General features: G+C 50.2%; 2 protein-coding genes across 2 annotated transcripts in view; both read right to left on the bottom strand.

The window, feature by feature from the left end:
* The window catches only part of LOC117009673 (alpha-actinin-4-like), a 50285-nt gene extending 42246 nt beyond the window's left edge, over positions 1–8039 (bottom strand). Inside the window, exon 1 of the mRNA XM_033083987.1 lies at positions 7817–8039. Within this exon, the coding sequence (XP_032939878.1) occupies positions 7817–7957 (141 nt within the window). The 5' untranslated portion in view covers positions 7958–8039. The remainder of the gene's footprint in view (positions 1–7816) is intronic.
* Positions 8040–8293: 254 nt separating this feature from the next.
* EIF3K (eukaryotic translation initiation factor 3 subunit K) lies at positions 8294–11346 on the bottom strand. Its single transcript, XM_033083974.1, has 8 exons — positions 11238–11346; positions 11047–11145; positions 10846–10966; positions 10266–10340; positions 10089–10155; positions 9672–9749; positions 8767–8892; positions 8294–8420 (listed from the first exon to the last, which is right to left on the bottom strand). The coding sequence occupies exons 1-8, from the start codon at positions 11294–11296 to the stop codon at positions 8389–8391; spliced, it is 657 nt and encodes a 218-aa protein (XP_032939865.1). The 5' UTR covers positions 11297–11346; the 3' UTR covers positions 8294–8388.
* Positions 11347–14566: the final 3220 nt, after the last annotated feature.

A 14566-nucleotide genomic window follows, 5' to 3' on the forward strand; every position in this document is an offset into this window, starting at 1 on the left:
GAAAATGAGTAAAATGTTGAGGGAAAAAAAACTAAAAATCAGGAATAAAATGTTGGGTTTTGGGATAATTTTGCTGTAATTTTTTAAAATATTTTTACCTTTTTTTGGATATTTTTACTGGATTTTTTTAATGTTTTTGCTGTTGTTTTTATGGATATTTTTGCTGGTTTTTGGACATTTTTGCTGTTGGTTTTTTATATTTTTACTGGTTTTTTTTGGATTTTTTTGGATATTTTTGCTGTTGTTTTTTGAATTTTTTTGGGTGGTTTTGCTGGGTTTTTTTTATTTTTTTGGGATGTTTGCTGTTGTTTTTTGGATTTTTTTTGGCTGTTTTTGCTGTTTATTTTTTAAATTTTTTGGGGATGTTTGCTGTTGTTTTTTGGTTGTTTTTGCTGTTTATTTTTTGGATTTTTTGGGTGTTTTTCCTGTTTATTTTTTAAATTTTTTGGGATATTTGCTGTTGTTTTTTGGTTGTTTTTGCTGTTTATTTTTTGGATTTTTTGGGTGTTTTTGCTGTTTATTTTTTTATTTTTTGGGGGATGTTTGCTGTTGTTTTTTGAAATTTTTTTTGCTGTTTATTTTTTTGATTTTTTGGGTGTTTTTGCTGTTTATTTTTTGGATTTTTTGGGTGTTTTTGCTGTTTATTTTTTAATTTTTTTGGATGTTTGTTGCTGTTTTTTGGCTGTTTTTGCTGTTGGTTTTTTAATTTTTTTAGGATATTTGTTGTTGTTTTTGGATGTTTTTGCTGTTTATTTTTTGGATTTTTGGGATTTTTTGCAGTTATTTTTTACTGTTTTTTTGGCTGTTTTTGCTGTTTATTTTTTGGATTGTTTGGGATATTTTTGCCGTTATTTTTTGTTGGTTTTTGGATGTTTTTTGCTGTTTGGTATTTGGATTTTTGGGATATTTTTGCAGTTCTTTTTTGTTGTTTTTTGGATGTTTTTGCTGTTGGTTTTTTTTTAATTTTTTTGGGATATTTGCTGTTTTTCTGGATGTTTTTGCTGTTTATTTTTTTGATTTTTTGGGATATTTTTGCAGTTATTTTTTATTGTTTTTTGGATGTTTTTGCTGTTTATTTTTTGGATTTTTTGGATATTTTTGCAGTTATTTTTTATTGTTTTTGGATGTTTTTCCTTTTTATTTTTTTTATTTTTTGGGATGTTTTTGCAGTTATTTTTTACTGGTTTTCTGGATGTTTTTGCTGTTTATTTTTTGGATTTTTGGGATATTTTTGCAGTTATTTTTTTTTGTTTTTTGGATGTTTTTGCTGTTGGTTTTTTTTTAATTTTTTTGGGATATTTGCTGTTTTTCTGGATGTTTTTCCTGTTTATTTTTTGGATTTTTTGGGATGTTTTTGCTGTTTATTTTTTGGAATTTTTTTATGTTTTTGCTGTTTATTTTTTGGATTTTTGGGGATGTTTTTTGCTGTTTATTTTTTGGATTTTTGGGATATTTTTGCAGTTATTTTTTATTGTTTTTTGGATGTTTTTTCCTGTTTATTTTTTTGATTTTTTGGGGATATTTTTGCAGTTATTTTTTATTGTTTTTTGGATGTTTTTCCTGTTTATTTTTTGGATTTTTGGGATATTTTTGCAGTTATTTTTTATTGTTTTTTGGATGTTTTTGCTGTTTATTTTTTGGATTTTTGGGATTTTTTGCAGTTATTTTTTACTGTTTTTTTGGCTGTTTTTGCTGTTTATTTTTTTTATTTTGGGGATGTTTTTGCCGTTATTTTTTTATTGTTTTTTGGATGTTTTTTGCTGTTTATTTTTTGGATTTTTGGGATATTTTTCCTGTTATTATTTTATTATTTTTTTGGCTGTTTTTGCTGTTTGCCACTCCCATGGGAGGCCCCAGCAGCGAATTCTCCTCATTCCTTGCCCTTATTGGGCTCTGGGCTGGGATTTTTGGGAAGAAATTCCAGGCAGGATCCTCAGAGCTCCCCTGGCCAGCTGAGAAAATTCAGAATTTGGGTCTGGGGGAGCTGCAGGAAATTCAGGAAATTCAGAATTTGGGTCTGGGGGAGCTGCAGGAAATTCAGAATTTGGGTCTGGGGAGCTGCAGGAAATTCAGGAAATTCAGGATTTGGGTCTGGGGGAGCTGCAGGAAATTCAGGAAATTCAGGATTTGGGTCTGGGGGAGCTGCAGGAAATTCAGGAAATTCAGGATTTGGGTCTGGGGGAGCTGCAGGAAATTCAGGAAATTCAGAATTTGGGTCTGGGGGAGCTGCAGGAAATTCAGAATTTGGGTCTGGGGGAGCTGCAGGAAATTCAGGAAATTCAGAATTTGGGTTTGGGGAGCTGCAGGAAATTCAGGAAATTCAGAATTTGGGTCTGGGGGAGCTGCAGGAAATTCAGGAAATTCAGAATTTGGGTCTGGGGGAGCTGCAGGAAATTCAGGATTTGGGTCTGGGGGAGCTGCAGGTGCCTCAGGAAATTCAGAAATTTGGATTTTGGGGAGCTGCAGGAAATTCAGAATTTGGATTTTGGGGAGCTGCAGGTGCCTCAGGGTGTTGGCAAATTCCAGCTCTGAACCCGGCAGAGCCGCGCCCGGGGTGGGGCAGAGCAGGGGAAGCGCCCCAAAAATGTCCCAAATAATGTCCCAAATGTTCCCCAAAACTGCCTCAAATATTCCCCAAAACTGCCTCAAATGTTTCCCAAAAATCCTCCAAATCTTCCTCAAATATCTCCCAAATATCCCTCAAATGTTCCCCAAAGATCCCTCAAATATCCCTCAAAAATCCCACAAATGTTCCCCAAAAATCCCCCAAATATCCCCCAATAATCCCCTAAAACACTTGTTTAGGGTAAAAAAAATCTGGTTTTTATGGGAGCAAAAACACCTGTTTAGGGCAAAAAAAAAATCTGTTTTATGGGAGGAAAAACACCTGTTTAGGGCAAAAAAAAAATCTGTTTTTATGAGAGGAAAAACACCTTTAGGGCAAAAATTGCTGCATTTTTACAGGAGGAAAAACACATATTTAGGGAAAAAAAATCTGGTTTTTATAGGAGGGAAAACACCTGATTAGGGCAAAAATTCCTGGGGTTTTATGGGAGAAAAATCACCTGGTGAGGGCAAAAAATCCTGGGGTTTTATGGTGGGAAAAGGAAGGGAATCAAGGAAGAAAGAATTGAGGAAGGGAAGAATTAATTCCAGGATTGATTCCAGGAAGGATCCCAGGATGGATCCCAGGATTAATTCCAGGAAGGAAGGAAGGAAGAAAAGATTTCAGGATAAATTCCAGGATTAATTCCAAGATTGATCCCAGGAAGGAAAGAAGGACTCCAGGATTAATTCCAGGATTAATTCCAGGATTGATTTCAGGATTGATTCCAGGATTGATTTCAGGATTGATTTCAGGATGCATCCCAGGATGCAGGGAAGGATTTCAGGATTGATTTCAGGATTGATTCCAGGATGGATCCCAGGATTGATTCCAGGAATGAAGGAAGGATTCCAGGATTGATTCCAGGAAGGATCCCAGGATTAATTCCAGGATTGATTCCAGGATTGATCCCAGGATTGATCCCAGGACTGATCCCAGGAAGAAAAGAAAGATTTCAGGATAGATTTCAGGATTGATTCCAGGATTAATTCCAGGATGGATCCCAGGATTGATCCCAGGATTGATTCCAGGATTGATCCCAGGATTAATTCCAGGATTAATTCCAGGATTAATTCCAGGATCAATCCCAGGATTGATTCCAGGATTGATTCCAGGATGGATCCCAGGATGGATCCCTGGAAGGAAAGAAGGATTTCAGGATTAATCCCAGGATTAATTCCAGGAAGGATCCCAGGATTTCAGGATAAATTCCGGGATTAATTCCAGGAAGGAAGGAAGGATTTCAGGATTGATTCCCAGATTGATTCCAGGATTAATTCCAGGAAGGATCCCAGGACTGATTCCAGGATCGATCCCAGGATCAATCCCAGCGAGGAAGGAAGTCAGGACTGATCCCAGGATTAATTCCAGGATTGATCCCAGGATTCCAGGATTGATCCCAGGATGGAAGGAAGGATTCCAGGATCGATATCAGGATTAATTCCGGGATTAATCCCAGAAAGGATCCCAGGATTGATCCCAGCAAGGATTTCAGGATTGATTTCAGGATTGATTTCAGGATTGATCCCAGGAAGGAAGGAAGGATTTCAGGATTGATCCCAGGATTGATTCCAGGATTAATTCCAGGATTGATTCCAGGATTAATTCCAGGATTGATCCCAGGATTAATTCCAGGATTGATTCCAGGAAGGAAGGAAGGATTTCAGGATTAATTCCAGGATGGATCCCAGGATTGATTCCAGGAAGGAAGGAAGGATTTCAGGATTAATTCCAGGATTAATTCCAGAAAGGATCCCAGGATGGATCCCAGGATTTCAGGATAAATTCCAGGATTGATTCCAGGAAGGATTCCAGGATTGATCCCAGGAAGGAAGGAAGGAAGGAAGGAAGGATTTCAGGATTGATCCCAGGATGGATCTCAGGGTTGATCCCAGGAAGGAAGGATTTCAGGATTGATCCCAGGACTGATTCCAGGATTGATCCCAGGATTAATTCTAGGATGGATCCCAGGAAGGAAGGAAGGATTCCAGGATTGATCCCAGGATTGATCCCAGGAATAATTCCAGGAAGGAAGGAAGGATTCCAGGATTGATCTCAGGATGGAAGCCAGGATTAATTCCAGGATTAATTCCAGGATTAATTCCAGGATTGATCCCAGAATTGATCCCAGGAATAATTCCAGGAAGGAAGGAAGAAAGGAAGGAAAGATTCCAGGATTGATTCCAGGACTGATTCGAGGATGGATCCCAGGAAGGAAGGAAGAATTCCACGATTGATCCCAGGAAGGATCCCAGGATTGATTCCAGGAAGGAAGGATTTCAGGACTGATTCCAGGACTGATCTCAGGACTGATCCCAGCAAGGAGGGGACAGACAGACACACACACAGACACACAGACACACACACAGACAGACACACAGACACACGGACACTGCCCCGGACGTCCCCGCCGCTCTCCCGCATTGCTGGAATTCCAGAGGCGAACCCGGTGGGAACGGGGACGGCCCCTTCCCCACCCCAAAAGCTTCGGGGATATTCGGAATTCCAGCAGCCAAAGGCAGGGATTCCGTGGGAAAGCAGCAGCTGGAGAATCCACAGTGACCCCAGGGCCAAATTCCCGCTGCACCCAGGAGGAGGAGGAGGAGGAGGAAGAGGCAGCAACCCCTCATTAACACCCAATTAACCCCAGCTCAGCCATCCCTCCGCATTTCCAGCCCCAAACCCTGCCAAACCCAAGGGGAAAAATTGAAATTCTGGGCCGAGACGCCGTGGGAAGCAACAGGAGCGGGGTGGGAAACGTGGGAGAGGAGTGGGAAGTGCCGGGAAGGGGAGGAGGAGGAAGAGGAGGAGGAAGCTCATCCTGAGCTTCCTGTGCCAAAAATAAAACTTAGCCCGACTTTTTTTTTCCTTAGAAAAGCCTGAAAATCCCAGGTAACCACGGCAACCGAGCGCAGCATTCCCGATCCCGAGGTGACCCCTCCGAAATACCCCAAAAACTGCGGGAATTGGCCCGAAATTCAGGGAACTCAACCCCAAATCCAGGGAAAAACTGAGGGAACGAAACACGGAACGGGGAACTCGAGCCCAAATCCAGGGAAAAACTGAGGGGACGAAACACGGAACGGGGAACTCGAGCACAAATCCAGGGAAAAACTGAGGGGACGAAACACGGAACGGGGAACTCGAGCACAAATCTGTAAATTCACTGAGAGCCGCGGGAATTCACGGTCACACTCGGGGAATTCGGCCAAGTTACAGAAACTAGAGATAAAACTCAGGGAACTCGAGGGAAAACTCGGGAATGGAATCATAAACTGGGGGAATTCACCCCAAAACTCAGGAATGGAAACCTAAACTGGGGGAATTCACCCCAAACTGGGGGAATGGAACCCTAAACTGAGGGAATGGAAACCTAAACTGGGGGAATTCACCCTAAACAATGGGAATGGAACCCTAAACTGGGGGAATGAAACCCTAAACTGGGAGAATGGAAACCTAAACTGAGAGAATGGAACCCTAAACTGAGGGAATGAAACCCTAAACTGAGGGAATTCATCCCAAAGTGAGGGAATGGAACCCTGAACTGAGGGAATGGAACCTAAACTGAGGGAATGGAACCCTAAACTGAGAGAATTCACCTCAAACTGAGGGAATTCACCCCAAACTGGGGGAATTCACCCCAAACTGGGGGAATGGAACCATGAACTGGGGGAATTCACCTCAAACTTCAGGAATTCACCCCAGACTGAGGGAATGGAACCCTAAACTGGGGGAATGGAACCCTAAACTGAGAGAATTCACCTCAAACTGAGGGAATGGAACTCTAAACTGAGGGAATTCACCCTAAACTGGGGGAATTCACCCCAAACTGAGGGAATGGAACCTAAACTGAGGGAATGGAACCATAAACTGAGAGAATTCACCTCAAACTGAGGGAATGGAACCCTAAACTGGGGGAATTTACCCCAAACGGGGGGAATGGAACCCTAAACTGAGGGAATGAAACCCCAAACTGAGGGAATGGAACCCTAAACTGAGGGAATTCACCCTAAACTCGGGAATGGAACCCTGAACTGGGGGAATGGAACCCTAAACTGAGAGAATTCACCCCAAACTGAGGGAATGGAACCCTAAACTGAGGGAATTCACCTCAAACTGGAGGAATTCACCCCAAACTGAGGGAACGGAACCATGAACTGGGGGAATTCACCCCAGACTGAGGGAATGGAACCCTAAACTGAGGGAATGGAACCCTAAACTGGGGGAATGGAACCCTAAACTGAGGGAATGGAACCCTAAACTGGGGGAATTCGCCCCAAACTTCGGGAACTCGCCCCGGTGCCGGGATTCGCTCCAATGGTTAACCCGGAACACTCCGGCGCTCGCTCGGAATTCCGGGCCAGCCCCTCCCAGCTCCCGGCGGTTCCCACGGGTTTTTTTTTCTTTTTTGGGGGGTGCTGGGGGCGATCCGGGGGAACCCCCCCGGTGCCGATCCGTGCCGGGGAGGCGGCAGATCGCGATAGATCGCGATAGATCGCGGTGGATCGCGGTGGATCGCGGCGGATCCCCCTTTGCCCAGCGCCCTTTATCCCGTCCCGGAGCTCTCCGGAAGCTTCTCCACCCGGAACCCCCCCGGATCCAGCGAAAAATCCCTCGGGATTCGCTCAATCCGCGCTGCCCCCTCCTCATTTCCCCCCGAGCACCCCAAAATTCACCCTCAGGTGTTGTAATCCCCCCCCTCACCCCAATTAAAGGGGTCCCTCCCGCTCAAGGAGCCCCCCCAAAAGTTTTGATTTTTCACCAAATCGCAGCTCGGACCCCTCAGGGATACCCTGAGCACCCCAAGACTCTTCAGAGACCCCCCCAAAAAGTCCTGACACCCCTCAAATGTCCGTGCCCCGGGCTGGGAGCCCTCAGGGACCCCCTGACCCCCTCAGGGACCCCTGAACCCCCTCATGGACCCCTGAACCCCCTCACGGAGCCCCCCAAATCTCCCTGGGCCGGGCTCTGACCCTCATGAACCCCCCGAGGGACACCCCCAGCCCCCTCTGGCACCCCTCAAAGGACTCCCCCAGACTCGAATCCCCTCAGGATCCCTCATGGATCCCCTGAGGCACCCCCCTGCCCCGCGCTCTGACCCCTCAGAGACCCCTCAACCCCCTCAGACTCTGAAATCCCCTCAGGGACCCCTCAGCCCCTCCCAATCCCCTCACGATCCCCCCCCCCCCCCCCACCCCCAGCCCCCCCCACCTTGCGCTGCTGCTTCTCCCAGGCGGGGTCCAGGAGCAGATCCCGATCCCAATCGTCCTCCTGGGCCATGTAGTCGCCATTGGGGCCCGGCCCGTTCCCGCCGTACGGGTGGGGCTGCCCCGCGCTGTGGTAATCCACCATTATCGCCGCCCTGATGTCGCGACAGGCGGAGGACGCGCCAGCGACACCGACCCGAGTCGCGACCCCCCCCGCCCCGACTGCGCACGCGCCGCGCGCGCGCACGGGCAGGCCACGCCCCCCGCCCTCAGGCGCCACCGCGGCCCCGCCCTCGCGGCCCCACCAAGCCCCGCCCACCGCCCTCACTGGGCTGAAACCACGCCCACAACGCCGCAAAGCCCCGCCCCTCCCGCTGCCCGCCCTCATACACGCGCCCAAAGCCCCGCCCACTCAAAGCCACGCCCACCTCCCCTCAGACTCCCCCCTCCATTTTGAGGCCCCCCAAGAATGAGCCCAGTCCCGCGTTGGAGCCTCTTTACTGGTTAAACTGGGGAGGGTCGGGGTTAAGGGGTTGGAATTGGGGGGTCGGTGTTGAGGGCTCGGTTCTGCGGGGCTCAGAGAGAGGATGCCATGATGCTGGACACACCTGTGAGAAAAACAGGAGAGTGAGGGGTGACCTGGTTTGGGGATTCCCCCTCTACTCACAAATTTTCTCAGAAATCCCTGGGCCTCTCCTGTATCCCTCCCCGGACCCCTAAACCCCATCCTAAACTGCTCAGGACACTGCCAAGACCCTCCTGTATTGCCCCAAACCCACTCACAATCCCCCAAACCTCCTCCAGGACCCCTCTGCACCTCCCCAGGACTCCCAAAATCTCAATGAGATCTCCCTGTATCCTCCTAACACTCCCCAAACTCTCTCTCAACTCCTCCAAAACTTCCCTAAACTCCCACCAGGACGCCCCAAACCCCACCCAGGACCCCCAACCCACTGTCGAAGTCGATTTTCTCCACGATGTTCTTGGGTTTGATGTTCTCCTCCTGGTTGGAGATCAGGATCCGCCCGGGCTCCGGCTCTGTCCACCCGTATTTGCTCATCCACACCCGCAGCTGCGACTCTGGGGGGACACAGCGAGGTCTGGGGGGGCTCGGACCCCCCCCTTTGGGACCCCCAAACCCCTCTGTACCCACCAGGATCCCCCAAAACCTTCCAAATCCTTTTGCACTTCCCCAGGACCCCCCAAACCCCAACACACGACCCCCCAAACCCCTTCCAGGATCCCCCAAACCCCCTCCAGGACTCCCCAAACCCTTCCAGGACTCCCCAAACCCCTCCAAGACTCCCCCAAACCCCATCCAGGACTCTTCAAACCCCCTCCAGGACCCCCCAAACCCCTCCAGGACCCCCCAAACCCCATCCAGGACCCCCCAAACCCCTTCCAGGACCCCCCAAACCCCTTCCAGGACCCCCCAAACCCCATCCAGGACCCCCCAAACCCCCTCCAGGACCCCCCAAACCCCCTCCAGGCCTCCCCAAACCCCTTCCAGGACTCCCCAAACCCCTTCCAGGACCCCCTAAACCCTTCCAGGACTCTCCAAACCCCCTCCAGGACCCCCCAAACCCCTCCAGGACTCCCCAAACCCCTCCAGGATCCCCCAAACCCCCTCCAGGATCCCCCAAACCCCTCCAGGACTCCCCCAAACCCCTCCAGAACTCCCCAAACCCCCTCCAGGACCCTCTAAACCCCACCAGGACCCCCCAAACCCCCTCCAGGACTCCCCAAACCCCTCCAGGACCCCCCAAACCCCCTCCAGGACCCCCCAAACCCCATCCAGGACCCCCCCAAACCCCTCCAGAACTCCCCAAACCCCCTCCAGGACCCCCCAAACCCCTCACCTGAGAGGTCCCCCAGCATCTCGGCGAGCAGCCAGCGGTCGATGTGCTGGTACGTGATCCCCACCACGTGGCAAATGACTGGGGGGGGACACCCACAGTGTCACTGAGCCCCCCCAAAACTGCCCAGAACCCCGAAAACAGCCCCAGAATCGCCTGGTACCTCCCCAGCACCCCACTAATCCTCCGCAGGACCCCTCTGTACCCCCAAAATCCCTTCGGGGACCCTCAAATCCCCCCTGAACCACACACAAGTTCTGCCAGGAACCCCTAAAGAAAACCCAGGACCCCCAAACCCCCCTCAAGATTCCCTCCAAGCCCCCCCAAACCCTTTCAGGACCCTCCCAGGACCCCCAAAACCTCCCTAGGACCCCCCAAAACCCTTTCAAAACCCCCCAGGACCCCCCAAATCCCCCTCACATTTCCTGACGGAGTCCTCGAAGCCGGTGATCCCCTCCAGCAGCTCCATGTTCTCATCCAGTGCTTGCTGCCAAAATTCCAGGGGGGTCACCCCCACGTTTAGGGCTCCCCCCTTGTCTCTAAGACCAACCCCCCCGGGTTTTGGGGACCCCTCCCTCCGGATTTTGGGGGACTCACCCAGAAGGACTGGAAGTGGCAGGTCTCCAGCAGCTCCCCCAGGTACAGGATCTGCCGGATTGGCCGCTCCTCTTGCTGCATTTTGGGGAGGTCAAGGCAAAATTTGGGGGGAAAAGGGAGAGTGGAAATGTCCCCTCCAGTGAACCCTGAAAATCTCCCTCTCCCAAGTCCCCAAAATCCAGGTTTTGGGAGGATTTGGAAAGAAGAAACACCAGATTTGATTTCTCCGAGGTGGAATGAGCAGGGAAAAGGGGATTCCTATGGAATTTGGGGGGTCCTTATGGAATTTGGGGTTCTCTGTGGAATCGAGCAGGTTCCCACGGGTTTCACCCCCAAACCCAGGCTCCCCAAATCCCTAAATTCGAGAAGATTCTGCTTCATCAACCTCGGGAGGGGCTTGAGCCTCCGAGGTGGAACCAAGAGATCTGGAGCTGGAATTGAGGGGCTCCCCCTGGAATGTGGGGGTTCCCCATGGATATGCGGGGGTTCCCCCTGGATCTGGGGAGGTTCCCCCCGGAATCCCGGGATTCCCCATGGATTTGGGCGGGGGTTCCCCCCGGAATTCTCCCCCTGAGGATACGTGGGCCTGGTCGATCATGCACTTGCAAAGGGTGAAGTCGGTGTGGGGGAGGTTGGTGAGCGCCTTGAGCAGGATCTGCGCCGTCACCCCGGTCTGGAAGAAGGCGGGGTTGAACTGGTACCTGCACAGGTGAGGCCAGGTGAGGGGGCTGGGGGGGCTCAGGGATCCCTGAACCCCCCTCCGAGCCCCCCGAGCCCTCACAGCTTCAGCACGGCCAGGTTGGCCTCCAGGTCGTAGGCGTTCTCCTTGGCCTGCGTCTCCACGTAGCGCTCCAGCGTCGCCAGGTTCTCGGGGTTGTACCTGTGCAGGTGAGGGGGAGGCTGTGACACACCTGGGACCCCCCGCAGAGCCCCCCCAGTTCCCTCCCAGTCCTTTCCCAGTGCTCCCAGTACCGGTCGATGCCGCGCAGCAGCTTCCCCACGTTCGCTCGCATCTGCTCGAACAGCGCCATGTTTGCGGCTCTTCCGGAAATGACGTCAAGCAACTTCCGGTTCGCGGCGGCAAAGGAGCCCAGGGCCCGCTGGCCACGCCCACATGGGACATCACGCGCGTTCGGCCTGGCCACGCCCCCCCCGCTCTGACCACGCCCCTAAATCTGACCACGCCCCCTCCCAGTCCCGGCTGCGCCCCGAACTGGGCGGACTGGGGCGAGCAGTTCTGGGAGGGATTGCAGCAAACTGGGATCAGAGCGGACCGTACCGGGGTTGTACTGGGATCGTACTGGTGCGGGAAGGGCAGTGAAATCATGCTGGGGTTACACTGGAACTCTGCTGGGTCCTACTGGGACTGCAGTTGGAACAGCGTCCCCATTTATCCACCCCCAAATCCCATTTCCCCCCATCCCAAATCCCATTTTTTCCCCTAAATCCTATTTTTTCCCCCTAAATCCCATTTCCCCCCGCTAAATCCCATATTTTTCCCCTCCTAAATCCCTTTTTTTCCCTCCCAAATCCCATTTATTTCCCCTAAATCCCATTTTCCCCCCAAATCCCATTCCCACCCCCCCAAAAAATCCCATTTTTCCCCCCCAAAACCCCATTTTAGCCCCTCTAAACCCCATTTTAGGGATTCCCCAGAGCTAAGAGGATTTGGGATTTTTTGGAGGGGGGATTTGGGATTTTTTGGGGGGGTTTGCTCAGGAATTTGGGGGTGCTGCCATTCAGGACTGGTTCCAATTTTTCCCTTTATTCCAACAAATCCCCGGAACGCACAAAACCCTCCCCAAATCCTTCCCCAAAATCCTCTCGATTCAACCCAAAAATCACAACCCCCACCCCTCCAAAAAAATCAGAAAATAAAATAGAGAAATAAAATAAAATATAAATCAAATTAAGCTAAATTAAATACAAATTCCAGTGCAGGAACACGGCACGGCAAAGGCCAGGAACGGCGGGGCTGAGCAGTGCTCTGGGAGAGAAAATAAATATAAATAAATTAAAATTAAAATTAAAATTAAAATTATAATTAAAATTAAAATTAAAATTAAATACAAATTCCAGCATGGGAACGTGGCACGAGCCAGGCACCGGCGGGGCTGAGCAATGTTCTAGAGGACAGAAAATATTAAAAAAAATAAATTAAAATTAAATTAAATTGAATTAAAATAAAATAAATTAAATTAAAATAACAGTGCGGGAACGCCGTGCAGCACGAGACAGGGACAGGAGGTGCTGAACAATGTCCTGGGGGAGAAGTAAATACAAATAAAAATTAAAAATTAAAAAAAAAAAAAAAATTCCAGCGGGGGAACGTCGCCCGGCACAGGCGCAGCGCCGGCGAGGCTGAACAGTGCTCTGGGAGAGAAAACAAATATGAATAAAATAAAAAAAAAATTAAAATTAAAATTAAAATCCCCCAAATCCCCCAAAATTCCCTTAAAATCCCCTCAAAATCCCCCAAACCCCACAAAATCCCTTCAAATGCCCTCAAATCTACGCTTTTCCCGCCAAAAATATCGATCGGCAGGCATTAGCAATCGAACGCCGAGCAATCGATCGGCAGGCATTAGCAGTCGAGTGCCGAGCAATCGATCGGCAGGCATTAGCAGTCGAGTGCCGAGCAATCGATCGGCAGCCATCACTAATCGATTGCCGAGTCATCGATCGGCAGACATTAGCAGCCGATTGCCGAGCAATCGCTCGGCAGGCATTACCAATCGAGTGCCGAATCATCGATCGGCAGGCATTAGCAGCCGATCGCCGAGCAATCGATCGGCAGGCATTATGAGTCAATTGCCGAATCATCGATCGGCAGGCATGACCGATCGATTGCTGATCAATCGATCGGCAGGCATCACCAATCGGTCGCCGAGCAATCGATCAGTAGGCATTAGAGATCGATCGCCGAGCAATCGATCGGCAGGCATTAGCAGTCGATTGCCGAATCATCGCTCGGCAGGCATTAGCAGTCGATTGCTGAGTCATCGGTCGACAGGCATTAGCAATCGAGTGCCGAATCATCGATCGGCAGGCATTAGCAGTCGAGCGCCGAGCAATCGATCAGCAGGCATTAGCATCCGATCGCCGAATCATCAATCGCCATGTATCACCAATTGATTGTCGAGCAATCGATCTGCAGACATCACCAATCGATCGCCGAGTAATCGACAGGCAGGCATTAGCAATCGAGCGCCGAGCAATCGATCGACAGGCATTAGCAGTAGAGTGCCGAATCATCGATCGGCAGGCATTGGCAGTCGATCGCCGAGCAATCGATCGGCAGGCATTAGCAGTCGATTGCCGAATCATTGATCGGTAGGCATTAGCAGTCGATTGCCGAATCATCGATCGGTAGGCGTTAGCAGTCGCTTGCCGAATCATCGATCGGCAGACGTCACTAATCGATTACCGAGCAAACGATCGGCAGACATCACCTATCGATTACCGAGCAATCGATCGGCAGGCATTAGCAGTCGATTGCCGAATCATCGATCGGCAGGCATTAGCGATCGAGTGCCGAATCATCGATCGGCAGGCATTAGCAGTCGATTGCCGAATCATCGATCAGCAGGCATCACCAATCGATTGCCGAATCATCGATCGGCAGGCATCAGCAGCCGATTGCCGAGCAATCGATCGGCAGGCATTATGAGTCGATTGCCGAATCATCGATCGGCAGGCATTAGCAGTCGAGTGCCGAATCATCGATCGGCAGGCGTCACCAATCGAGCGCCGAATTATCGATCGGCAGGTATTAGCGATCAATCCCAGAGTGATTGATTGGCAGGCATTAGTGATCGATCGGGAAGAATGGTTGCTCAGGTGTTCTTTGGGGATCCCCAGCGGGATTTTGGGGTTCCCTGGGGGAATTTTAGGGGGATTTTCAGGCATCCAGAGGAATTCTGGGGCGCCCCAGAGGTTTTGGAGGGATTTTTTGGGGACAGGTGGGGGAAGGTGGAGGGGCACAGGTGGGACAGGTGTGTCCAGGTGTATCCCAGGTGTCTCACCTCTCCTTAGGGTCCTTTCTGAGCAGCCCAGCCAGCAGACACCTGCTCTCGTTTCCCCCCCGGTTCCCCCTCACGTTTTCCCGCCCTTTTTTCCCCTCACGTTTTCCCGCCCTTTTTTCCCCTCACGTTTTCCCGCCTTTTTCCCCTCACGTTTTCCCGCCCTTTTTTCCCCTCACGTTTTCCCGCCCTTTTTTCCCTCACGTTTTCCCGCCCTTTTCCCCCTCACGTTTTCCCGCCTTTTTCCCCTCACGTTTTCCCGCCCTTTTTCCCCTCATG

The sequence above is a fragment of the Catharus ustulatus genome, chromosome 34, assembly GCF_009819885.2.
Source record: "Catharus ustulatus isolate bCatUst1 chromosome 34, bCatUst1.pri.v2, whole genome shotgun sequence".
Taxonomy (NCBI): domain Eukaryota; kingdom Metazoa; phylum Chordata; class Aves; order Passeriformes; family Turdidae; genus Catharus; species Catharus ustulatus.